A 26,696-nucleotide genomic window follows, 5' to 3' on the forward strand; every position below is an offset into this window, starting at 1 on the left:
CACATGTGCAGATGACACTAGAAATGCAGACCCACCTCACATGGTGCGAAAAAGTAATTAAAGACAACAGATGTGTGCCAGGTATCTCACAGGACCTAAGGGATCATTAAGTCTGGAGCAAAACAACAATTTACAATGAACAAAAAGAGGAGATTCGCAACATAGTCTACTTGTTTCATAGTCCTTGGTAGTAAAGGAGCATTCGCCTATGTATTAATAAATCTTATGGAAGTGATGTAAGAGAGGTAATGCTCTTATAAAGCCTAAGAGAAGAGCAGCAGTAAGGACAACCCATAATAATGGCATTGCTCTGTGGCATTATTAGAGGAGATCGGAAACAACCTCTGGATCAGAAATTCAAAAATTACGTTTTTTTTTTTTTTTTTAATCAAATCTTGAGTATGAATGATTTTTCAACTTGCCAGAGACAGTGAGAAAGTGGAGTTTGCCTCACCAGAAGAGAAGGGAATGGGGTGGGGGGGGGTGGGACAAGGGGTTCTTGGTTGCATGTACTGTTGGTTTTATATTCGTTAAAGGGGGGTGGAGCAATGTAAGACGAGCATGAATGATCTGGTGGAGGAGTGCTGAGGAGGTGTGAGCTTATGGCCTTACAAGATGTTCACAGACGGGTCAGGTGGGCTTCATCAACACTACGGCCAAAACAGCACGAGAAACCAGAGGGACGGGAAGGTGGAGGGGAGAGATTCATGTGAAAGGAGACAGGCGACATAAATAGACAGCGATGGATGCCTTCCTCTCCAGTTTCACACTTCTAACATCCATGCATCCATGTCTGGAACATTACGTTCAATTGATTTGTCTATACAGTATTTGATTCTTTTTTTTTTAATAGCTTTTTGTACTTTCCCTTTAAACTTTACAGTACAATACACTATAGTGCACAATAGGATTTCTGAGCCAATCCTGGAGCCCAGAGTGGAGGGTGAGAGCATGTTCGCCTCTCAGCGCTGCCTGACGTTCAAGTCACTATGGGGGGGGCCGCACACTCAGACAGAGCCCCCCCTCCCCTGGCCGCTACATTGCAGCAGACAGGCGAGCCAAATAACCTGAAGTGGAGGGTCTGCGCCTCAGTCCTGTACCGGCTCCTTGTTGGGGCCTCCGTCCAGGTAGATCTTGAGGGCCTTCTCCTTGCGGGGCGAGTAGCTGACGCGGTGTCCGGTCTTCAGCAGACGGCTGCTCTCCTTCTTCATCAGCTCGTTGCGCTCGTCCTCCGACAGATCCATGGGTTCCTCAGTGCTGTCCCTGCAGAGACACAGATCACAGGAACATAATTAAGTGTGAATTGTACCATTGGGAGTAGCAGATACCTCATGAGCGCTAAGAGAAAAGTCACAGTTTAAAATTCATATAAGAGAACGTGATTTTGTGTTTTGTTGAGCAAGAAGTGACAGAAAAGCAGCCTAAATGGTACCTGATGTCAAATACATCTTCACATTACATTTGCTACTAAAAACAAATCGCAATTCTAAGTATCTGTGGGCAAGCTACAGTATGAACTGGATTTGAATTCATACTTATTACCACACAATATCATAACTTACCATTTACTAAATTAACAGCTGAAGCGGATGCTTGACCATGCTCATTTAAGTCAGTCAAATGTTTTGGCTAAAAAGAACACATCAATCTGTCATCAAGTGTCCAGCTCTTTTACCTGTAGAAGACCACAGCTCCATCATCACAGATGTACAGAGGCCACACGTTAAGTGTGGACACCTTAGGGTTCCAGTCCAAATCATGATGGATCTCCAACACGGAGATATCGCAGGGAAATGTCCCTCTCCCCTGCACAGGATGGCACAGGCAGAAAGAAGTATGCTCAGTAACAGCAACATAGGACGAAAAGAATATGAGTCCTGTGTGAAGGAATGCATCTCACTGACCTTTGCAAACTCCAGCTTTTCAAGAGGAATGCCACTTATTTCAGTAAGCTGCAGACAGAAGAAAGACTGGGTCAGGAATGGCTGCCTTAGATATCATTCAATGAATTGTAATTGATGCATGTGGTGCCATTGTGACCACCTGCCCGTAGAGCAAAGATATAAATACAATGATGTGGCTTAGAGTGGCAATTAGTGTGTGACATTAACTCAATGATAAACAATTGTCTGTCTGTATGTCTGTCTGTGAATTACTGACAGGCAGACAAATAATGGAAGAGGGGTAGACAGGGGGTGCATAGATACAAACAGTTTGGGAAACAAACACTTTCTTCAGTGTGTAAGAAAAGAATACAGTCAACAGGAGACAGACCAACCTTCTCCTTGAGTTCCTCCACGCCGCTGCTCTCCAGAACCACTTCCTGGAAAGGCTCCAGCTTCATTGCAGCAGGACTCCAGCGCCGGGTCAGAACAGCCAGCTGGGACATGGACTTCATCTTCTCTGGTTCTGAGAAGCAGATGAGAAGACGGTGGACAGGGTTTGTACAGCTTTTTAAGAGTAAAATTCAAGCACTTTCAGAGCACAGAGCAGATGGCCACCCTCACATGAGTGGCGCTGAATGGAAGAATGACCATTTTCATTTCAGAGCCCATGTCAGTCAATCTAGGTCCGGTCCACTCTGCCGTCTGCTCCGCATCTTGCGCGAGACACCAGGAGTCAGGAGACAATAGAGCAGTGGTTCTCGAACTTTGTTTGCTTCAGTACCCCTTTCCCTGATTTCTGAATCCAAGTGCCCCCAAGTACAGACTGCCCACTCCCCCGGATGTCAATCTATGTAGGTCTGAATTACCAGAAACATGGACCATGGAACCATGATGGAAATAAGTGTTTACACTTTTGCATGTCATCCCTTGGATTTTATTATTCTATATCCAAAATAAAATCAATCAATCTGTGGATAAAGAGGATAACACTGAGATTTTCCATGGAATGAATGTTACCATTGAGGACCTCCAGGAAGACCTCCCAGTTGGAGGAGATGTTGATGTCTTCCTCATAGACGTGGTAGTCCAGGAACACTGTACCTGGGTTCTTCCATGTCTTCTTCCTGAGACGGAACCTGGCCACCCACAGACACAGACACACACACAGAGTTCAGCAATAAGAACTCTGAGCACTGGGGTCGGTCTATCAATTACATATAAAAGAGAACTTTTAAAACACCAGTGAAAAGTGGGGCTGCATCTATCCTGTAAGGTGAGTGGCAAAATATCTTCTAGCTGGTTTCAAATAAAGCCTGTATATTTTAACATATAGTTTTAAAAGCCAATATTTTATCTAAAGATGAATTATGCAACCCCCCCCCCATTTGTGAACATGTCATAAAGCTTTGACCAGTGATTAATGTGTATTACATAATGTGTGAATACAAAAATCTCACCTGTCAATGCTGAGGTCAAGCTTGCAATGCTCTTTCAACTGTGGGAGCAGTTCCTCCTTAGACAGTCTGACAGTCATGCCCTTGGCAAACACCGTGTCCACAAGGAACTTACAGGGCTGAGAAGCAGAGGCATATTAACAATTGAATTAGCAATAATTTTGGCAACAATATTCAGCAAAATAACCAGTCACATAAACACTAGTCTACCTTCTTAGCCATAATATTGTCCTCACCCTAAAACCATTAAACTTAGCAGAAACATGTTGATTCATAGTCAACTCAGTAGCTGCTCAACTCAAATTTTGGTATCTAACCGAAGAGGTTGAAAAAGTTTTTCAAGATCAGTTATAAAAAAAAAAAAAAAAAAAAAAGATACCCATCACACCGATGCCATTTCTCATTTAACACACTCCCAGTTCAGTTCTTACCTCTGGTTCATTCACTAGTAGCTGATACACTTTCACTCTGTATTCACCCTTTTTCAGTGCTCTTCCTAGGCGAATAGTTATCTATGGAAAGTAAGCAAATGTCTATTAAAGTCAACACATTTTTGACTTGCCAAAACACAAACCACTGAAATATGATTAAAACAAAAGCAGTCCGAAAAATGATTTCTACAGACCTTGTTATCATCCGAGAAGGATGAGAGTGTTTCATTGAGACGCACACTCTCAAACTCCTGGTTGTTAGCGTACACCCGAAACACCTTGAACTGGGTAGAAGTAACTCCCACCAGGGGCTCCAGCCTCTGTTTGAACGCTGCCAACGTTATTCTCTTATCCACATGGATCACTAAAGCTGAAGTACACCACAAGAAATGATAGTTCAACATCTCTTCAACATATTTCCCCCGTGGTTCAGGTATGTTAGGTAAACCGTTAATCACACTCATTGTCACCAATTCCCAAGATGCACTTTGTTACCCTCCCACCAAGATGCACTTTGTTACCCTCCACTGAACAATTGCTCTGTTGATTTTGCTGTATTTGAGCTGTAAATGCACATGCATCAGAGAGGAGCTTAATTTTACTTCTAAAACAACACAGCTTCTGTTGAACTTAATATTTTTTTACGGCATTGCCGAAGGCCGACCCGTCTAGGATAGGGTTTGTCTGTCTGTCCCCACAAAAGTAGGCCAATCACAGTTCACGCTGATACGTGTATGACATCATGAAACAGAACATTTAAGGGATAGTTCAGATTTTTTTGGTGTGGGGTTGTATGAGGTACTTGCTGACAGTCAGTGTACTACATGCAGTAGAATGCAGCCAGCGCGGTCCCAGTTTGGAGAAATGGAGACCGGCCGCGTCAGGCAATGTCTGCGTAGTGCGAAAAGCTCCACGAGCAAAAACGTCAAAAAAGAAAAAAGAAATACTTCCATACTGCTCACCTGGCATAATCCAAGTCTCCACAAGCCCTGAGATGCCAAGTTTACTTGAAATGTTGTCCGTTTTTAGCCTAAATCTTCACTGTAGGCAGGTGACACTTAAAAATACTTAAAATAATGTGTGGTGCAGTTACTGTAGACTGCTACAGTGCAAAATTTGGATAAAAACAGGGTGTCTTTTCATGTCACCTTGGTATCTCAGGGCTTGTGAAGACTTTGATGATGCCAGGTGACTGAGCAGTATGGAAACATTTGATGTGGGTTTCTTTGCGTTTTGTTTTTTTACATTTTTGCTCATGACCCCGTTTACACTCACCAGACAGCCTCCGGGTCTCCATCTTTGCAAACTGGGACCACACCAGCCACATTCAGCATGTAATACACCGACTGTCAGCAAGTGCCTCATACAACACCACATCAAAAAACCTGGACTATCCCTTTAACAGTGCCCGATGCATCGCTTGGTATCAAACAGCACTGAAGTTAAAGGAGCTATATTCGATTTTGAGTCCACTAGATGTCACACTAGAGCAGCTGCATCAGGCATAAACAAATCAGATGCAGACTCAAAACTGAGGGCTAGGGAACGCTAGTCCATAAATGTTAATAGTTCCGCAAATAACAAAATTGCCCAAAAAAATTTCTTAAAGGAATATGTACTCTGCTCGTTCTAACACGCATTTCAGAAAAATCACTATTCACAATATCTCTCCCCTGGCTCTATGACAGCAGCTGCACTGAGGACAGTCCACCCCGGTTGACAGAGCTGGCTGGCTGGCTGCTCTCTCCCAGCGAGCCGGTGTTACAGCTTCTGGGAGGCAGCCAGCCAGCATTATATAAAGAGAGGATTCGTACATTTTTGCGCGTCCCCAGAAGAGTCGTCCTGCGCACACGGTTCTGCTGTGAAGTATAGGAACGGAGCCTCTGCCTTGACCTTCCCGTTGTCGTCGTACTCGCTGTCTGTTCCCGAGTCTTCCTCGGCGGCGTCCCACACCTCCTTCTTGCCCTCGTGGGCCTTGGAGCGCCGGCTGCTGGTGATGCTGTGCGAGTCCAAGCCGTTGGCCAGCTGGATGGGGGCGCTGTCGGCATTGCACAGCGTGTCGCTGCTGTGGCTGGAGCTCAGGATGTCGCTGTCCACTGAGCTGGTGCTGCGGTCGTTGTTCACCTCAGAGTCCGAGCGCTCCTCGCAGACAAACGGGTTCTCGGGGTCAGAAGTGGCGCTGGCGCCGCCGCCGACCGCCGTCCGGATCCGGTTCTCCAACTCTCTGTTGTCTGCAGCCACACAGACGGAGGAGGAGTTTGAGTCAGCCTCTTGGGTCGGGGATTCAATGTGTTCAAAGTCACTGGCGTCTGAGCTTTTCTGACTGTCACTGGGGCTGGAGGCCTGCTGCTGCTGCTGCTGGTGGAGGAGAGAGAGGTTCTTTAACTTCTCTGTGCTCTCCTCTACGGACTTCCGCTTACCCTTTGACCCCTCAACGGAAGCATCAGAGTCACCTCCCGCTTTTTGGCTAAGAGTTCTGTTGGTACCAGGAGACTGCTCGGGCAGTAAGACCAAGAGACGGATTGTATTGCCGTGGCGATCCAGCATTTTCCACAAGAGGGAGTCAGTGAATGTGAGCTGGTGATCTGTCGAGTCGGAGCTCTCGACAAAAACCTGACGAGAGGAAAACCACAAATCAAAGACAGCGATCAAAGTCAATAGTTTTTTTAGAAATTCGACTGAATCTTTACGGATAAACAAACACCTGTACATCAGCATCAACCAATGGAAATTCTTAAACGTAAGTCAAAAACTATACAATACAAAGAAACCAAAAACAATCTAAGGACCTTGTTACTCCTGAAGAAGCCCTCAGCTTTCAGCGTCTTGTTTGGAACGTAGAGGAGCCGAAGGTCATTATAGCAGCGCTCCAGGACCACACGCATGCTGTCTGCAGATCGCTCTGTAGCCTGGGGGGGTCAAATACATACGGTTTGTGCAGATAGCTCTGTAGCTTGGGATCAAAGTACATAAGGTAACTCCCGCCAAAGCTCACAGGACTGTATCTCATATTCTCATAAATAATGCAGTACCAAAATCAAGCTAGCAAAACCGTTTTCAAACCTTAGCACTATCACAAGTGCTAAATAAAATTGCTTTTCAGAATAGATCTTTGCATACGACTGTACAACAACACAGAGCATTCTTAAAAGATGAATCAAAGAGGTAAAGAAAGAAAGTAGATGTAAAGCAAGAGTCTAGACGGCAAAGAGGACATAAATTAAAGAACAGAGAGAGAGCATAAGAGAAGAGTGAAAAGAACCTGTGCAATGAGCTGTTTGAACTCCGTGATGGTCTGGTTCAGGTAAGCCCGGATACTGACTGGAGGAGCGATGGTCTCAGTCTTCAGATCCACAACGTGAACCTTCACCATCACTTCTGTGCACCCCACACACACACATACATACATACACACACACACACACACACACACAGTAATCACTTCAATAATGTAGAACAGCAAAAGCTGATGTCACTGCATGATATAAGTATTTGCATCCAGAAGTGTTCAGATTAGTGAGGTTTCTGTTAATTAACAATAATTACAGCTATGCAGATTAGTGAGGTTTCTGTTAATTAACAATAATTACAGCTATGCAGATTAGTGAGGTTTCTGTTAATTAACAGTCAATAATTACAGCTAAAATAAAAATGCAAATTATTTTGTTAGGTATTCTGACCACGATCATGAATTACATGATGAGCTGAGAAACAAAATTATTTAACTGCACTTTTGGGCATGTTGTACCAACATCTTATAAATTATGGAAACAATTATGCAGAAACAAAAACATCAAATGGCAAATCTCCATGGCTAGACACAACAAACTGTGCAGCACTAAAGATCATTTTTGTACAAAGGGAAATACATATGCTTACTCTGTCTAAAACAAAGTGTTTATCCCTGTTACATCACTTTAAAAGTCTGATAGCTACAGGATTCAAGTCAGTGTAAACAATCCAAAATTCTAAATGTTATTCTTTTCCTTTGTTATTGTCATCTATAGTGGTTATTTGCATAAAAACACACAATTTGATATTAGGGAATGATTGTATCTTTTTTAATTATGCTTCGATTTAAAAAAGAATTTACTCAATTTGTAACTTGAGTTACCGTAAATTCCGGACTATAAGACGCACCGGTCTATAAGCCGCAGCACCAAAATTGACTATTTTTTTCTTCTATAAGCCGCACCGGACTATAAGCCGCGGGTGTTTTGATGTTTAATTACCATATGAAAGGGTTCGTGCACAGAGAGGAATGTCGGGAAAGAGATCGCTGTTTGGGGAAGCTCCCATTTATTAACATTTCAACAAAACAAAACAAAAGTCAGGTCACTAATCCCCAGACAAAATCACACAACAATAGGCTACCGTATATGTGCAGCAAACCTGTAACCAGAGAAGTCAAGTCACTAATCCTCGTCTTCCTCTTCTTCCTGCGTACTGAAACCACCAAAGTCCTCATCTTCAGTGTCGGAAACGAACAGGTTCAGGGTGGCTTCGTCAACCACTCTCCTCTCTCCTTCATTGTCACTCAAAACCAACGAACTCCTCTTCATCACTGTCGGCATCGAACAGCCTCTGAAGCCTCTGACGGCCCTCAGCGCCAGCTGTGGCGGCGTCATCCTTTTCATCCCGCAGCAGTCCAGCGTTTTGGAACCCGTTGGTGATTGTGGATGTTTTCACACTCCTATAATATTCCGTGATCTTCCTTTGTGTGAATTCGCCGAAGTTTGTGATTTTCTCCTGGTAGTCGGGAGGGAGTTGTTCAGTAGTTCTCCCCCGGACGGACAGTCCCTTTCGTCTCATGAATCGGTAGCACCAAGATGGCCCACCTCTGAAATGTTCAATTTTCATCTCGGTGGCGATTGTTTTGGCCTTCAGTCGGATCTGCACCGTGGAAACGCCTCGGCCGTCTCCTCTCTGGGTCAACACCCAGTCCTCAAGGGAATCTTCAAGTTCCGGCCATCTGCTTTTGTGGCCTCTGAAGGACTTTTTTGTCTTATTACACTGAGACAGTTCCTCCTGCTGCAGCTTCCAACGTCTCACCATTGACTCATCGACGCCCAGGGTACGCGCTGCTGCTCTGTTTGTTTCTTTTAGTGCGAGTTCGACTGCTTTCAGCTTGAAAGCTGCGTCGTGTGACTTTCTGCGTACCTTCCCCATGGTAAGTGAGAGAGAGACTGCTTGTCTTGTTGTGATTCCGGGCTGATGAACTTTGCTTACCGTAATTACCATATGTAAGGGTTCACGCACAGAGGGGATTGTTGGCTGTTTGAGGAAGCTCCCATTTACCGTATTACCGTAACATTTCAACAAAACAACATAACACAACACCTTTGTTTATTTCGACAGTGCACACAGTGTCCGCGGTGTGGTGAAAAGAGGGCAACAGAGGAAATTAAAACAGAAGTGGATTTATAGGTAGAAAGAGTGCTAAAAAAGAGAGATTTTATTTGTATTTGAAATTTTTTTTCTGAAAAAATCCATAGATAAGACGCACCGTTATATAAGCCGCAGGGGCCAAAAAACGGGAAAAAAGCCGCGGCTTATAGTCCGGAATTTACGGTACTTGACAAAGTAACTGGTATAACATTACTGAAATCCTATAAGTAATAAGTTATATTACTGAGTTACTGCTAAAAGTAATATGTTACTTTTGTAATGAGTTACGCCCCAACACTGTACATGAATAGTAGCAGGCTACTGACCTCCTGGTTTGTAAGGCTGGAACACTTGCTCTGGCCTGCGAGTCTCCAGCAGCAAGTCGAACATGTAGGAGGACTTGACTCCTCCCAGCAGCAGGCCCATCGGCGTGTCCTCCTCGCCTTCATAGGAGCGCTCCAGGTACTCGTGGAACTCGTCATATTTCACCAGGCGACAGCAGTCCAGAGGCACAACTCCCTCCAGCTCCATCAGCTGTGTGGGAGAACACACAAAAGGAAAGGCATAGATGCACATTCCATCTTTATAAAGACAGAGTTATCAGCACGAATGGACCCATAAAGGCACAGCAGTTTAACAAACTTCAGGAGGTTTCTGACTCTGCAGTCCACATGGTTTAAAGACTGGTTTGAAATGAAGGAATGTGTTCATCTAAATGTCATATAGCAGTGATTCCCAAAGTGTGGGCCGCGGCCCACTAGTGGGCCGTGGAGGTACTGCAGGTGGGCCGCGAGTGGTGTGCAAACACTCCCGATTTTCGCGGGCAATCAAATGGCTGTAGCAGGGTCATTTTTAAAGCTACAGTGGAGGAGATTCTGTTATCAGAAGAAACTAGAAGACCTAAGGCATACCCGACAAGCTAGCATAACATGCTAGATGTGTAGATCATCAACGTTTAGATCAATTTAAATCAAACAAGTTTTCAATTGCTTGCTCTCTACCACCTCTTTCTCCTGTCTGAGGGAGCTACCTTATAGGCCATCTCTGTTGCTTCTCTGAGAGTTTTGTCCTTGTGCACTTCCAGCTTGCTCTCCAGCATCATCATCATCTTCACAGGATGCATGCAGAAGAGCTTGATCTGAAAATCATTAACAGCAAGAGGGTGAAAACAATCATTAACGATCAGACAAAAAACAGAATCCACTCCTGAATCTGAGAACAAGTTCCAGGGCAAAGTAACTACCTTGCACGTGTTGCGCTCAATCTCCCTCTGTCTCTTCTCCTGCTCTTCGGACTCCTTCTCCTTCTGAACCAAACACTTGATGTGCTCGGGGAAGTCATCCATACCTAAATACTCTGCAGATACCACAATAGGCAGTGTAGACATTAAGAAACCCGCTGTGTATATACATTCCAGGATCAGCACAATCAAGCTAACCTTATATAATGATGAAAACAGGACGGTTATGTTCAACATATAGGAAACATCAACATAAGCCCTGCTACACTGGAGGGCTGTGGTGTGGTTCTGTACCGGTGTGGGTACGTTACAGAATAAAAGCTCAATGAAACATGAGGGCTGGGCAAATTCTAATCACTACTAACATAATGGCGCTGAATGACTACATATACCATGATGCTTTTCTTCCTGGATGGATGCAGTGTTTTAAAGGATGGCAATGCCTCTATCAAGGCAGCAATGATTTGAAGATGATGACATTAATGTTAACCGTTATGACAAGGCCTCCTCAATCACCGACTGAGAACCCAAAGCATGTGAGAGGGCTTTATCCACTATCAAAAACATGTGGGCACAGATGATCACTCCAAAAAAAGGGGGTTAACAGTCAATAAAATAAATCAATAAATCATCAATCAAAACACCCTACACCATGACAGAACCATCACTCAGTGTTTCCCCTACAACTGTACAGGCCTGGCGAACAAGGCCCCACGCCAGACCTGATTTTTTTTATACTAATAACATAAATGACTAATATGGATGAATAATGACATCACAGTCTAATCCTATTGTTAATATTATCCAAATCTGGCTTCAAATGGCCAAAATTTCGGTCAGCAGCGAGGGTCCCCCCCCTGCGGTCGGTTTAGGTTTTGAAGTCCCTCCAGCCCTGAGAAAGATTCTAGGGGAAACACTCAGGTTGTTGTCTTTATGCTGGTGTCTCAACAATTTTGACCATACTCAGATTTAATTGATCGAGTCTCTTACTTGAATTCCTTGAGGCATCTTTCAACCTATAAATCAGCATATATGCATTTGTAGAGCTGTTGGGAGGGGAAAAGCATCTCGTTAATGAAGATAGTGGAATGGATACACAGAAGAGATTGTTTTACCAATACTACGACCCCTGCACATTCCTTCAACAGGCACATGAAAGAAGAGACCGTCATATGAAACGGTTTCTCAAAATAGGCCTTTTCATCCCGTGAACAAGAACCCTCTTTGTTTTTCTTCTGAACACAGTTGTAAATAAGTTGCTGGAGTACACGGCTCAAACGGGTTCAAGTTCATCACTATTCTAGTTCCCAGGCCAACGTAAGCTCTGTGTAATCCATCCATTAGGTGGCTGAGAGGGATATACACGACAACTGAACTGACCTTGCAAAGGCACTGGAATAATAGCCTCTGCTCCCTGAGGACCCTCCGTAGGTCTTCCTGATATCATCCTGCGTGATCTGCACAGTAAAAGTAAAAGATAGTCAAAGCAACTGAAAACAAGTCACATGATGAGTAACATGTTAAAAAGATGGGGACATGGGAGAGAGGGCTCCGAGCAGAACGGCGACCAGGTAGGGCCGCAAAGCCTTCACTAAGTACTAACTGTTGCTAATAGCTAAAGACAGTCCCAAAACCATGGTGCATTTATGAGATTATGGTGTTTGTGTTGAGTGTGTCATCATCAAATTAATGATATTATGATAGATAGATAAGACACCAGATAAGACTGACCTTGCTAACGTGCTGGTCATTGAAACTGTACCACTGGCTATCAGTGAAGGATTTGATGCAGGCGTAGTAGTGGCCACCCGCGGCACTTCCCGAATGGACCATGACGGAGAACAGCTCAAAAGTCAGCAAACTCTAGAGACGAGACATAAGAAAATGTTACTTTGCCGTAAAGACACAAGCAATTGAAGCAGCTAGTTGGCCAAATCCTAGCGATTTATTCGTGCTCAACATCCAAAGTGACTGATGTAGACAACAAAGAAGTAAAAGATCACGTTTGAGCTACACTGTCTGCTAACATCTAATCAATTAGTAGCATTTCTACAAGTACCGCCTATCGCTGCAATATTGCCACTGCAGCTAGCTTGCATCAGCCAACTGACAGCAACTGCACTGTATGTGTCTGAATGCTCAGTTAGCCAACCAAGGACATTAGCAACAATAAACAATAGCGTATACTAGGGCATTCATGACTAGTGAATTTTACTAGTCGACTAGTCGTCCCTAAAGGTAGTCGACTAGTCGTTTTTTTTTTTTTTATCTTTAAGAAAGAACATGAGGTATTTACACGACATACATGGACTATCATATCCCATATCCCATATCCCATATCCCCCACAAAGAACATCAAAACACAACAAAACAAAACAAGAAAACTGCATAAGATACACAATAATCCAACAAACAAACAAGACTATTGGACAAACACCCAAACAAAAACAATGCATTCAGCTCCTATCCTGATAAGCCTAATGACACTGGGGTAAAAAGTTCTTAAAGTCAAACTCTGTATGTGGTTGCCATATTTTGGGGATGTCTAAGAATCTGCCTTTGCTCTCGTCTTGTAGTAAATGTTATCCAACGTATGGTAGCTTGAGAGTTCATTCCACCAGTGAACTACAGCTGGGGGATTGGATGCTTTCCAATTTAAAGCTATGCATTTCCTAGCTGCCAACAGGGAAAGATCTATGTATTTACTTTGAATGCATTGTTTTTGTTTGGTTGTTTGTCCAATAGTCTTGTTTGTTCTTGGATTATTGTGTATCTTATGCAGTTTTCTTGTTTTGTTGTGCTTTGATGTTCTTTGTGGGGGATATGGGATATGATAGTCCATGTATGTCGTGTAAATACCTCATGTTCTTTCTTAAAGATTAAAAAAAAAAAAAAAAAAAAATGACTAGTCGACTACTAAGCACAGTTTCGACTAGTGGTTTTACTAGTCGACTAGTCTGTGAATGCCCTAGCGTATACAGATTACTGGCAGGCTCCCATGCACCTTTGACATGGGGTCTAAATGTGACTTAGGCACCAGAGATCATATATGTTACAGTGTTCAGGCTGGTTACCTTTGACATGGGGTCTAAATGTGACTTAGGCACCAGAGATCACATATGTTACAGTGTTCAGGCTGGTAACCTTTGACATGGGGTCTAAATGTGACTTAGGCACCAGAGATCATATATGTTACAGTGTTCAGGCTGGTTACCTTTGGCTTCAACACCCTCTCTGTGCTGCTGGTGCTGTCCAAGCAGATGCCCTCATCCACACAGTCATCGGTGGAAAAATCGTTGCTCATCTGGTCACTGTGGCAACTGCCTTCGTTCTCCGCCCCACTGTCAGTGCAGCTCTCTGTCTGAGGAGACTTCTGAAGGGGGAGGCCATTTGAAAAGAACATTGATTGAGGGTCATTATAAAAGCAGGCTAGTCATTGTGGTCAACAATCATTTGTAATCATAAATTAATAATTTAATTTGAATGACTAATAGGTAACAGAAGGGAAATGATATCTCGGTTAACCCACAGAACGTTCCCAAATCCTCCAGACCGGATAAGCTGGTGTAAATCAGAAACGTAGCACAGGAGGCCATACTGTCATTACTGCTCTCACCTCATCCTCCACGTCAATGAAGGTACTCATGTCAAGCTCCTCAGGGAACATCATGCGGTCATTGAGTTTGATCCGATGCATAGTGGTGTAGTCAAAGTCAAAACGCTTCAGCTGCAGTGTTAGCAGGTAGGGTAAGTGCAGAAACCTCAGCCCCTGTGCAGGGAGGGGAGAAGATGCAGGCAAGTCAATAACAGCAGAGCAGACCCATGTTCACGCAACCTGACTCCTGCATCATATCTTCACTTTGCTCACCTTACGGGCGTCACATTTTTTTTTGCAGCGCTCACAGAAGTACTGGTTGGCCCCATCCAGAGTTTCTGGTTGGACGAACGCCTGCAAAGCCTCCTCCTGTAACAGCACAATTGGTTTGAGGACCATTGGGTGTAGGCCTAGGCCGAATTACTAATTGGTCATGAAAATGAGTTTCAATCAATGAGATCAAGGTAGCCTTGGGGTATGAATTTATGGTGAATGAATGAGTGTATCTATGGTCTCTCGTGAATCGTGACAATGTGTGAAACATTAAAAAAATGGCTGAGATGTGGAGCGTCACGCACCACACTGCCAAAAGCTTGGCTGGCCCCGAAGGGTCTGATGACAAGAGGGATGTCCAGGTATGTATCAATCCTCCAGCTCTCATAGCCACACTCCAGACAGCGCACATAGTCCTTCAGCTTCCCCTGGTACAGCTGGTTTATCAGGTCAGCCTGGGGGTAAGGAGGCATCTGTCAGGTTTCACTTGTGGTAACAACACACTGTTTATGCTTTGGCTATAAATATTTTCCCCTGCTAAACTCTGTTACCCCATATGGGGCATCAATCTGCAAGGACTGCAGCATGGCACCCCCTGCTGAAACAGTTGGTACACTGCTGCTTTTGTTTGTTTTGATTACCTGTATGTAAGTGTTCTCTCACAGAAACATATAATAAAAAAAACTTTGTTGCATGGTGAAAGAAAAATAAGCTACCGGTATACAATATATTTATTAAATACAACTCATGCAGGCGACGTGCTGTAATTGTGTCTTCACATTTAATTGGGTCATGCTCTTCAATGCAGTGTTGAGCAGTGTTTATCGGCTATTGAAAAGCACCAAGTTCCTCTACCGTTACAACACATACCAGTTCAGAGAAATTGTGGAATCTTATATTTTTTCACAACGGGAGACGGACTGTCTGTCAGGGTGAGTAGAGAGAATAATTTTCGCCATCCCTAATTTATAAGTATTTTATACTATAATATTTATATATATTTATATATAATAATTTATAAGTATTTTATACTTATAAATTATATTATTATTATTATTATATTATATTATTATATATATTATATTATAAATTAAGCAAAACTCTTACAGAATCGACAGTATGCGAGTATAATCAAATTAATATATACACAAATGTATTCCAGATTAGGGCTTTGACGAACGCTGAAGATTTACACACTGATCTACGCTGCCTACAAGACAATAAGAAAGTTCTTCTCTCCCCTGTTGCCACTTTGTCATTTCACTTTAAGCTTGCAGATACATAGAGAACAAATATTAATAAATTGTAGTCATAGTAGTATATTGATTTAAAAAAGGGTATATTGATTTTAAAATGGCTCTCAATAACCTACGTTCATTTTGTCATCAGCTGGAGCTCACGTGTGCGGACCAAATGGCGCAACGTACAAACACTGAACCAAGTGTTTACGGTTTACAGCTAACTCCTGACATCAGAAATAGCTAACCCTGGGGCTTACTGGCCCATTCCTCTTGTCTCACAGTAGGCCCTTTGTTGTGACTGTGGGGAGGAGAGGACTGGTTGGATTGGCTTTGTCAAAAGTGTAGGCAAGCTTCTCGCTTTCTCCTACCTGCTCCGTCTGCTTCCACTTTTGCTCCAGGGCATCAAACATGACCCTGCACAGCTCCTGGACGTCGTGCTGCTGCCAGGCTGAAAACATGCACAGACATAATGAAGAGCACACGGACGCAAAAAGACTCTCCCTCGCTCTCACAATCATGCACGCCAAGCCATGTGAGTGTACTTCTAGTTAAGAGTGACAGTGCTCACCCTCGCTGCTGTCCCAGCCAAAGCTCCGCGTCACGTCAGTGGTTTCAACTGCCCGTTTCTTGCTCGTCTGCAGCAGAACAAACAGCCTTTGCAGCTGGTAGGGGATGCTGGTGACTGGGTCCTCTTCAGACTCCTCAAACTCCCAGCTGGAGAGAAGGTGGGATATGAACAAAGTATAGAAAGTTGTCCTATGAAAGGCACACACAAAAAGTGAAGGCAAAAAAGTGAAGTTCACAAAGACCTCCATGAGCACAAGTCCTTACTTGTACAGCGCATTTCTGAACTCCGGGGTCATGTACAGCGTCTGTAGAAGGCTGTTCAAATAACAGGTCATAGCTTGGTTGACCAAGCCCACATAACCTGCAGAAGGAGCGAGAGATAAGGAGTGAAAGGTCAGGTGGGGTCGTACAACAAGGCGAGGCGATGTTGTGACGATCAGGTCCGTCACGTCATTTATGAGTGGTCATTGGTCAGATGAAATGTCAGTCTAAAACTTATGTTACCGTCATGTTATTCAGGAGCGGTCATTGGTTAGTTTTGCTGCCAATAACGGGCTCCATTTTTGCGTGAATGAATTGAGAATATTGGCGTGTTAGGACTATATTTCATTGGCTGACCTGGCTAGAGGGCGGGCCTGCCTGAGGTCAGAGAGGCTTGTGAGGGGGACTGTGAAGGAGCGTGTGGAAATGTTTGGCAGACGCCGTGTTGAAATGCCATTCCACATGGGACTCAGGACAGAGGACGACGGCTTAATGATGAACCATTGACTCTTTAACCGTGCGTGTGCCTTTGTAGCCGTCTCGTCACGTGGCTTTTGCAGCCACCGTGCGTGTGGTGGAGGAACGCACCACAAACACAGCTGATGGCTACAACAGCTGACGGAGACGAGCGCTCCTCTGCTTGTGGCGGCCCAGTGATGCAACCGAGAGTGAGGAGGAGGAGGGACAACGCCAGGTGGTGCGGGGAAGACAAGCTCCCGCCGAAAGAGCTATGTGCCTGTCCTTCACCGCTAAAGTCATGCTCATGTTAACAATAAGCCCAAACCAACTCAAACGTGTGCATTTTAGTTTGCGGTGGCTGGCCTTTCATTGTGGGAAATGAATGTTAGCCCTAGACCAGGGGTGGGCAACTGACGGCCCGCGGGCCACATGAGGCCCCCGACCTCACTCAGTGTGGCCCCTGGATCAATTTACAAAAAGATAAAAAGACGTTTTTGGTTAGGTTAGACCACCCAAATCTGTGTTTTTACTTTACTGTACATCCCAGAACATGGCGCTAATGGCATTAGCATTGTCCATCCACAATCATACTGTTTAACATTAGCATTTGAGCTAACACTATTGTAACAAACTATATCCAGGATGCACATGCAACATTACTAATCTGATTAATATCACATATTTGGGTGATTATGTACCCAATCAAATTGCTGTAGCAGGCTGTTTTAAAGCTAGAGCAAAGTTTCTGGTGTCATCTGAATGGAAGAATTACTCAATTTGAATATGAAAAATATAAATGTTGGTATAATAAACTTTTATTACCAGTCCTTTTCATCAAATTAGTAGCTATAATTGGGAGTGATGGTGTTACAGTAGGCTACTGGTGGAAGTGCACGGTCACAATGTGGGCCTCTGGTAGCGAGGACATTTTTTGTGGCCCTCTCTATCATCAAAGTTGCCCATCCCTGCCCTAGTTTTGGAACAGCACCGCATGCTGGCACAATGCTCCTTTATTGAAATTCTGGGGAGAGCAGGAAAAAAAATCTAGAAAAAATAATAATTCTGGCCTGGCGGGGGTGTCGTTGGCCTGGCGGGCCCGCCAGGCCTGTAGAATGATAGGGGAAACACTGGGTAAACATGTGATGTATATACAGTAAAATTGCAGCCAAACCCCACCTGTGTCAGATTTATTGAGGATGGAGGAGTAGGAGTAAGACGGACTGCTGTAGTCACTACTGCAACCTGTAGCACCCTCCCTCGGCAGGGGGCCAATAAAACGCTCCTGGGAGCTGTCATCCAGTCCACTGCTGTCTGCTGTTCCTGATTCATCCTACACACACACACACACACACACACACACACACACACACACACACACACACACACAAAGATATGGAGTGGATCATTTTGATATCCACTTATTTCCAATGTTGCAACCAGAGGGACCAATCCCAGTACTGTAGTCCCTGCTGCCACGCCCGAAAAAGACGTGATTTAAAAATGAGGAAATCATTTTGTTATTCTTCCTCCATCACTCACCGATGCGATCTGGGGTTGCTCTCCATCTTTGTCTGTGAGCTGCAGGAAATTCCTCTTACCAGGCTCAAAGCCCGACTCTGAGAGGGACGTCTCACTGCGGTGGTCCAGTGGTGCCTAGAGGGAGGCAAGAGATTTTTGATGGACAAATAAATAAACTAGAGACCATTATAGACCCTTTTTACGGTGGACGTCACAGGGGTAGTTGCGCACACATCGCCGTATGCAAACCTCCACGGAACTCAAGCCGAAACGAGAGAGATCCCCGGAATACAGGAAAAAGACGTCTTGTGCCATAAAAGCTTATAGACGCTGGACATTCCCACTAGGAATATGACTCGGCAGGCAATCATTCCATAGTTTTTTGGGTGTAGCTAAACAAGGATTCTAGGCGAGTTATAAGTAACTGTCTATAATAATTAATTTCCTTACCATGTTGAGTGTATTTCCCCATGCAAGGTCAAAGGTGCCAATCACGTAGCTTGCTTTGTGGCCAACATCCTCATACAGTTTGCAGAGGGTGGTGGAAGCAGGCAGGTTGAGGGTCAGTCTCTCATTGACCGTCTTTGCATTGGTGGTGTCCTGAATGATACACAGCACTCTGGGTTCATCAGCTGCATTTTGTGTCTGCAAATCAAAGAGAAGGGGACACAAAGTGTCAGTACAGTATGAGTGTGAGAGAATCTATACGGCTGGGCCCGAAAAACTGGCACCAGGACCCCGGGGACATCAGTAGCAGTCGGGGGCCGGTCAGCACGAGCGGACCTTGAGGAAATGTTTTGGCTGTCTGAGAGAGAAAACCCTGAGTGGGCTACCTACAAAGTATGAAATGTGTGATACTAGCTTTGCCCCCAGTGTAGGAATTTAGCCAGGGGCAAGGGCAGAAATGCCCTCAAGAAATCTCAGAATGCCCCTAAAAACAATGATCCAGGGGCAAAAATTGTCCCCAAGATTTCTATCATGTTCTTTTCATTCAATTCATTTAATTTCCATCTCTAACACACACTCAACATCTGCAAGCTGGTTGCCAGAAGAAGACGAAGAAAACGCACTCACACAGTGTGCTGTTGTCTACACTACGCTTTAGCAACTTTATGCAGTAATTACTTTTTTCAAGTACCTCCAAAATTTGGTAAATGCCCCCATTTTATAGACCGTGGGGGCAAAATTTGCCCCTAAAATATTTTTTAAATTTCCTACACCGTTTGCCCCAGCCAATTAGGATGTATGCCATTGTTTCTAAATAACGGTCTGCGTTCCCAGAAGATGCTGAAATTGTAAAGGAGACGCTGTGGACAGCGCAGGGCGGAACAGCCCTAATAATCTATCACATGCTGCTGGGTTACTGTAGAATAAAATGTTTAGAACACAACACGCCTAAGGCTATGCTGCTACCAACGTCATCATTACAAACACAAAAAAACAAGAGTGAATCCTTGGTGCATGCAAATACAGCATCGCACAAAGTTGGGAAAGCAAACTACCGGTATTAGGGGTGTAACAATACGCGTATTCGTATTGAACGCAGCTTTAGGTTTGCAATACGCATTGCAAACCCAACGACGACTGCTGAACAGTGCAAGTCTTCTACAAGGAAATCATGGTAAACTAAAGCAGACGAAAGTTGTTCAAAAAACATTTACATCAATTGAAATACAATTTTAAACTAGCATGTAAAAATAATAAAATAAGTCAGTAAAAAAAGCAATCAAAGAAATGTCTCTGCAGTTATACTTTGACAAAGCGCAAACGTAGCTAGCTAAGCGGCAAATGCTTGTAACAAGGTGGGCCAGAGGAGTTGTATGAAACATCTCCTAGCAAAGGCTACAGTTACCAAACAAACATGAGGACTTGGAGAAGTCAGCAAGTAAGTTGGATTAACGTTACAAGTTCTGAAAATGTGTGCTTTCGTTACTTATTCCAGTGAAACATTAGCAAGCGCTAATGTTATCGCTTCTTAGCACAGCACGTTGGTTCGCAGTACAACCGATGCTGGAATGAGAGAGACACATATTTTCAGAACTTGCCACTTCAGTCCTAGTCTGACTGGCTTGAAGCAGCCTGGTGGATTTAGCTCTCCTATTGGTGCCTGCCATTTCAGTCTATGCCAGATGGAAATCCCATTCCGCTCCCTGCAAGCTCTGCAATTAGCTCCGACCCGCTGTGACTGACCGGCTGCGACCATATTTTTATTTATTTTCCTCCCCCGTGTCGAATCTGTATGCCTCTGCTGCTGTATGTGTTGAATCTGCCAATCTCAAATGCCTGCGCCGCTGCCTTTGAAACAATAACAACAGCAGCGCTAGCCGCTAGCTCATTGCTACACGCTGAAAACGATTGATGTGGATTATGCAGTGAAGCCAGCCTGCATGGTACTTTCGGTGGATGGCTGTAAAGGTACTACAGAGCCTTTTTCCCCACTAGTCCACAGTGCTGCTATTACTAGCCAGACTCTCTCCCGCTGCAGTGAGAGAGTCTGGTAAGTGAGACTACTTCAGTCCTAGATCCTCACTCACTTCCAAGTCACCTCCTTTTTTATTGCGGTCTGGAATCCGTTATTCCATGAGACTGGTGTGCTAGCCAGGGAGCCCAGACAGATTCCGCTCCAGCAGGCAGCGATCTCTCGCAGGCAAGACTGCAGCCAGTTGCCATGACCATTGACCACGCAGAACTGTCGATGGCGTTGAATTCAAGTGGAAACCTTGGTCTCTAGTGATTGGTTAGGGAAAATCAAAGCCCCTCCCTCTCATAGAAATCGAACTGACTGCAAGCTGACTAGAAGATGGAAATGAGTTTACGAGTTGACAATTCAGTCTGAATATATCAGGCGAGTAAAATTCCACAAAACTAACTAGTCTGCTATCTCTTTAACCAAATCACACACATTTAGGCGATTCTCTGCGATCTCCTTTTCAGATTCAGATTCATTTATTTAAAGAATGGGACATTGCACATTGATGAACAGTACAGCCGTACAGTAAACATGCAAGGTTATAGCCCAAGGGCTAGTTTCCACCTGTAGTCCCATTTGATAAATAAATGTAATATTTTTTCACTTCCATTCACCGAGCCTCCCCTGAAACTGCTTAGTTGGAGCCCCCCTGGGGAGGCCCGCCTCCCACTTTGAAAACCTCAGGGCTAGTACTAGAAGTAGTGTTAGTGATAATGGCTGGTGAATTTTGGGCTGCACCAGACATCAGTCATTTCCCTGAGTGGATGATGACATTGTTTGTTCTGAGACCAACGGCAGAGGTTTTATGCACAAATGTAAAAAGAAAAGCCAAGATGGTTTGCCGAATTCAACTACAAATAAAAGCAGGAGGAGCAATGCTCCATGCCGGGTTTCTGGCAAGATGCCTAACCTCAAACACTCAGGGTTTAATAATAGCCCCTACCAAACTGATAAACTCACTAATACCACCTGGGGGAACTATAATGTTTGCAACAAATTCAGAAAAAATGCTATGACAAACGAACACCACCTGTTTGTCACCGGTTCAAGTTCTTGTGAGCTGTATTAGCAAAACAGATCCAAATACAGCACCTTGATGAAGTATTCAACCACAAGCCCCAGGCCATCACTTTTTACAGCCTGATTTCAAAATGGACTGGGAAGAGAGATTTGTAGTGTGTGTGCCTTCCTCTAGTGTCTGTCAACCCCCAACCCTTAAAAAGGGAGAAAAAAAATATTTTTTCATGGATTAAACTTTTTGGATGGCAAATAATGTTATAACATGGAACACTTCACTCCGCAGTTGAGCAACTGTGCATCCCCCTCCCTCCACCTTATTATACTAGTGAGATTTGGCTTAGGTGGTGGCCAAAATCGCTTGGGTGCTGTGGCTAAGCCTTATAATGGTAGGGGAAACCCTGAAAGACATTACTGAACAAGTGTGGACATGTTCGGGTTAACAACATAAATGGCAATATTGATGTTTACATTTTATAAGATGGGTGTAGTCAGTGAATCTGATTGGCTAGCTGCATGCTACTGCATACACGGAAGTCTACATTTGGTCCTTGCTTATTTGCTTCCTTGTTTCGGCTTTATGACTTATCTTGTATGATCCAGGGATGACAGCATGCAAGTTATTTGTAATGTATTTCGAGGCTGTAAAAATGTTGCTTACAATCTAGAGATGGATAAATAGCACTACAGGTGAGAGGAAAAATATATGTATGTATTGTGGATTTTAGGGTGAGCTGTCCCTTTAAATATGAATACTATCTGGTCTCGTGAGTCTTTCTATGACAGTAAACTGATTATATTTAGATTGTGGACTGTTGGTCAGGACAAAAGAAGACATTTGAGGGTGTCATTGAGGTCATATGTTCCCTCAGCCCTATGTTCCTACTGTACAGTACCTACAGTTGGCCATGTATTTTGTTGGATGCCACAGTTTGGAATGTTTATACTGTAATAGGCAACTGACATTTTGGTAAACGTTACACAATAAATTAGATTATATATTTTAATGACCACAGTACATTAAACAACATACGATAACAATGTGACAACGAATTAGTGTGGACGGCTGCATCAACAAAATCGAATTTTGTGCCAACAGTACATAAACATCAATCAGTGACGTCTGCTTGACGTATCTCTGGGCCACTGACGTAGCTAACGCTAACATGCAGCCAGAAAGCGACAAAATCACTCGCAATTTGCCACGCTAAATAAACAAAATAATTATTATGAAGTCAAATAACCCGTAACAACGGATCGTGTTTTAAAAACACAAAGAATAAATAAAGACGTTAATCACAATAGCCAACACAATTCAGCTAGGAAATTAGCGTTAACGTTACTGGTTAACAAAAATCAATGGCGTTGACAATTGCTACATCTGATTAGTTAAAGCTAATGATAACAGATAGCCAGCCATAGCTCATAGCCTCATATTAAACCAGCTAACGTTAGGGCTAACCAGTTAACGTTAAATGTCACCGTGTCAACTATGTTACGTTCGTCGAAATATGAAGGGCGACATTTGTCAGTACTGTGACGCGAGTCAAAATTGTACCAGCTAACATTAACTTACTGGTATCAGGTAAAGTAAACGTTAGTTAGCGTACTCATGTAATAACAAAAAATGCTGTCTTTGTTTTGCCTGCACAACAAAGTTAGCGTCAGCTATCATGTCTAGCAGCCAATATATACGTTAGTGATAAGAAAGCCAAAGCCGATAGATAACTAGAAAACATTTATGTCAGAGCGTTAGCTAACTTTGCTGAGCTGCAGTAACGTTTACAACTAACAGCCGCTAACTACTGTTAGCTAACGCTAGTTAGCTTTGTCATGATGATAGGCCGTTCTAGTCCTGTTTAGGTAGCTAACGTTAGCGTTAACTGTTAACGTTAGCAGCTGACATAGTGTGGAAATGGTTCCGAAAGATCGCATACTAAAGTCGTGCAAAAACTTCCTTGACGTTACTATTGATGTGCATTGTGTGTCAAGAACGAGTGCCAATGTCCGATGTTGATTCACGACCTGGGTTGGGTCCATAACCTCACCTCTTTGGGTACGAGCTGGTTCTCTTCGCTAGGCACCATTTCCATTTGTACGACAGTTTACACAGGCATCTACCCGGGTGAAGAGGATGTCAACGAGAAAACTTTGCGGCGGTGAGCACAAACATGGTTTATGTTGTGTTTGCTTGAAGTTTGGATGCGTAAACAACTAAATCAAAACTTGTAGGCTTATCGAAGTAATCGCAACACACAACGTTACCCAAGCACAAAAGTGTCCTGCTATCAATGGAGAAAAATGGCCGATGCTCAACGCGAGACTTCACTCAGTAGAGAGCCTGGTGACGCGAGGTTGGTGTGCGTGTGTGTGTGTGTGTGTGTGTGTGTGTGTGTGTGTGTGTGTGTGCGTGTGTGTGTGTGTGTGTGCGTGTGCGTGTGCGTGTGCGTGTGTGCGTGCGTGCGTGCGTGTGTGTGTGTTTGTTTTCTATAGTGTGTAGATTTCCTGAAATATTCTTGTCAATATTGAGATATAAAGCCAAAATCTTGAGATGGGGCAGTCATGCAAGGTTTTAATTGTGATAACAAATTTTCATAATTGTAACTTCTGGGTCTTTGCATAAATGAGCTCAACATGAAGTAGTAGAGAATCTGTATTTGATTTCTAAGAGAATCTGTATTTGATTTCTAAGTGTCATCATGGGGTATTATTACTTAATGATTATGTCAATCAATGGTTACAGTTACAATTATTACCAATGTAGTATGGCTAGCCTTGTTAAAATGGACGGACACAGATAATCTGAAACATTATGTATATTTATCATCACAGCATTATTATATTATATGGGCTATAATAAGCCACCTTTCTATATGAAGGAATTGGAAAACATAAAAACATACAGTCAAAGACAGAAACCTAATGGTAAACATGATGTAACTGAACAGAACATGCACTGATAATATATAGAAAAATCAAACAAAAGATGTCATTTTGCATGATTTTAATACAGGACCAGCACAAGTGATCATCAGCTTGTCAACAACCATTTGGCCTCCTTTAGGGAATGAGGTATTCACAAATGTATTTTTTCTGGCTGCGACAAACTTCGTCATACCACTTTCCCTGTGTGACCACTGACAGAACAACGCAGCTCTCCCTCTTGGTTCCTGTGGGCTGCTTCTTGGAGCGGTCCCAGTTGAAGAAGCTGACGGGCATGCTGTTGACATCGACGTACTGGCCTTCCTTCACGATGTCCGCCACACCGATCCAGAAGTCCTTCGATCCTGGCGCACTCCTCTTTGCGTAGTCTCTCAGTTCATTGTTTTCAATCAGGTCTCGTGGCGTTGCAAGGGTTCCTCCTTGTGCAATACAGTCTTCATTTGCTTCATGGTAATGTTTAGGCTCCTCAATTGTAAGATAGCACTTCCTGTGAACTTTGACCCCACGGAGACAAACTGGAGATAGAAAGCACTTGCTTTATTATTCAGAAAAAAGACAAAAATCTATCAAGTATAATGTTTCTTAATATATTTTCTCTTATGCAATCCCACATTTTCTCTATAGTATAGTATGGTCCTGAAATCTAACTCTGATTGAGCGTTCCTGCCCTCTACTGGTGATTGAGCAACCAAAAAGTGAAGCCTGTGCCATCTAGAATACAACCAAAAGCACAAATATTATCCAGTGAGTTTGAATTAACATGGACTGCAGTGACTCCATGAATCTACCCATATCTCCTTCCTCTGGCTCTAGCCATGTGTGTGTGTGTGTGTGTGTGTGTGTGTGTGTGTGTGTGTGTGTGTGTGTGTGTGTGTGTGTGTGTGTGTGTGTGTGTGTGTGTGTGTGTGTGTGTGTGTGTGTGTGTGTGTGTGTGTGTGTGTGTGTGTGTGTGTGTGAGAGAGTGTGTGAGAGAGTGTGTGAGAGAGAGAGACTCGTACCTGTCTGCAAAGCCTGGATCTCCTTCAGTGAGTTGACCTCCTGCCACAGCTTGTCAAGCTGGGACTTAACGTCATCTTCCTCTGCATCTCGATAGAAAAGTGAGAAAGCCAGGTCAGATCAACACTGGTAGTAGGCTAAGCTGGGACTTAACGTCATCTTCTCCCTCTGCATCTCGATGGAACAGGGAGAAAGCCAGCTCAGATAAACACTGGTAGTACGTGTTTTCCTTCTGCAAGTTAGGTTGCACGATGTGTATAATTACCCGCCTGTTGGACTGACACAGCCTTCCTGGTGCGCGATGATGATGGACGGCTGGAGCTGCAGTGGAGCAACGAGACGCAAAGAAGGAGAAAGATAGGGAGGGCCACACGTGCCATGTCTGTCTGAGGCCAATGGATCCTACAAGGCACAGTGGCACACCTTGAAATACTGTGAGATGAACCAATAACACTGTGGGCAGCTCAATATATACTGGCCCTCTGTATGCCTTTCTGCCACTCCGATTCCATTGGCTCACACCATGTTTGTTTTTTCCAAACATCAGGAGGGGAGGGAGGGAAATAAGGGTGGAGTGGCAAATAATGATTTCCCTGTCTCTGCCCATTCATAAATATTTACTTGGGACAACGTGCACTAAGCAGTTTTCCCTTTCATTTCGCAAACAAGCTGTAAATTCATTGACTGCATCACTATTACAGAATGTTCTGCAGTGGATTTCGTTCCTTCACATGTCAATTATGCTAAATGGATTCAGGAAAAGTGAGAAATAATGTTACTCCTGGGTGTCAACACGGAAGAAATGTGCCAACACTGCCATCTGTCAACTGTCAAAATGGGCTACCGTATCCATTTAAATAGGATTAAACAACACTAAAAGGGATTTAAATAACTTGTCACTAAATATATCAAGACAAGTTGCTGAAAAAATATTGTTCTTAATTATAGATCTATTTA

At 43.7% G+C, this 26,696-nt stretch overlaps 2 protein-coding genes across 2 annotated transcripts; both read right to left on the reverse strand.

Moving 5' to 3' along the window:
* Nucleotides 1-318: 318 nt before the first annotated feature.
* usp47 (ubiquitin specific peptidase 47) lies at nt 319-24,058 on the reverse strand. The gene is made up of 28 exons (XM_083650401.1): nt 23,849-24,058; nt 18,764-18,958; nt 18,335-18,448; nt 17,972-18,125; nt 16,340-16,436; nt 16,077-16,222; nt 15,877-15,956; nt 14,573-14,722; nt 14,268-14,363; nt 14,016-14,168; nt 13,614-13,772; nt 12,131-12,262; nt 11,780-11,856; nt 11,390-11,445; nt 10,403-10,515; nt 10,190-10,297; nt 9,486-9,693; nt 7,034-7,149; nt 6,561-6,680; nt 5,586-6,384; nt 3,966-4,141; nt 3,772-3,852; nt 3,344-3,459; nt 2,904-3,022; nt 2,279-2,409; nt 1,905-1,952; nt 1,676-1,806; nt 319-1,263 (listed from the first exon to the last, which is right to left on the reverse strand). The coding sequence occupies exons 1-28, from the start codon at nt 23,891-23,893 to the stop codon at nt 1,089-1,091; spliced, it is 4,095 nt and encodes a 1,364-aa protein (XP_083506527.1). The 5' UTR covers nt 23,894-24,058; the 3' UTR covers nt 319-1,088.
* A 746-nt stretch (nt 24,059-24,804) lies between these two features.
* On the reverse strand, nt 24,805-26,159 carry clec3a (C-type lectin domain family 3, member A). The gene is made up of 3 exons (XM_083651029.1): nt 26,005-26,159; nt 25,742-25,822; nt 24,805-25,258 (listed from the first exon to the last, which is right to left on the reverse strand). The coding sequence occupies exons 1-3, from the start codon at nt 26,117-26,119 to the stop codon at nt 24,861-24,863; spliced, it is 594 nt and encodes a 197-aa protein (XP_083507155.1). The 5' UTR covers nt 26,120-26,159; the 3' UTR covers nt 24,805-24,860.
* Between the last annotated feature and the right edge of the window lie 537 nt (nt 26,160-26,696).

The sequence above is a fragment of the Poromitra crassiceps genome (assembly GCF_964638095.1).
Source record: "Poromitra crassiceps genome assembly, chromosome: 14".
NCBI lineage: Eukaryota > Metazoa > Chordata > Actinopteri > Beryciformes > Melamphaidae > Poromitra > Poromitra crassiceps.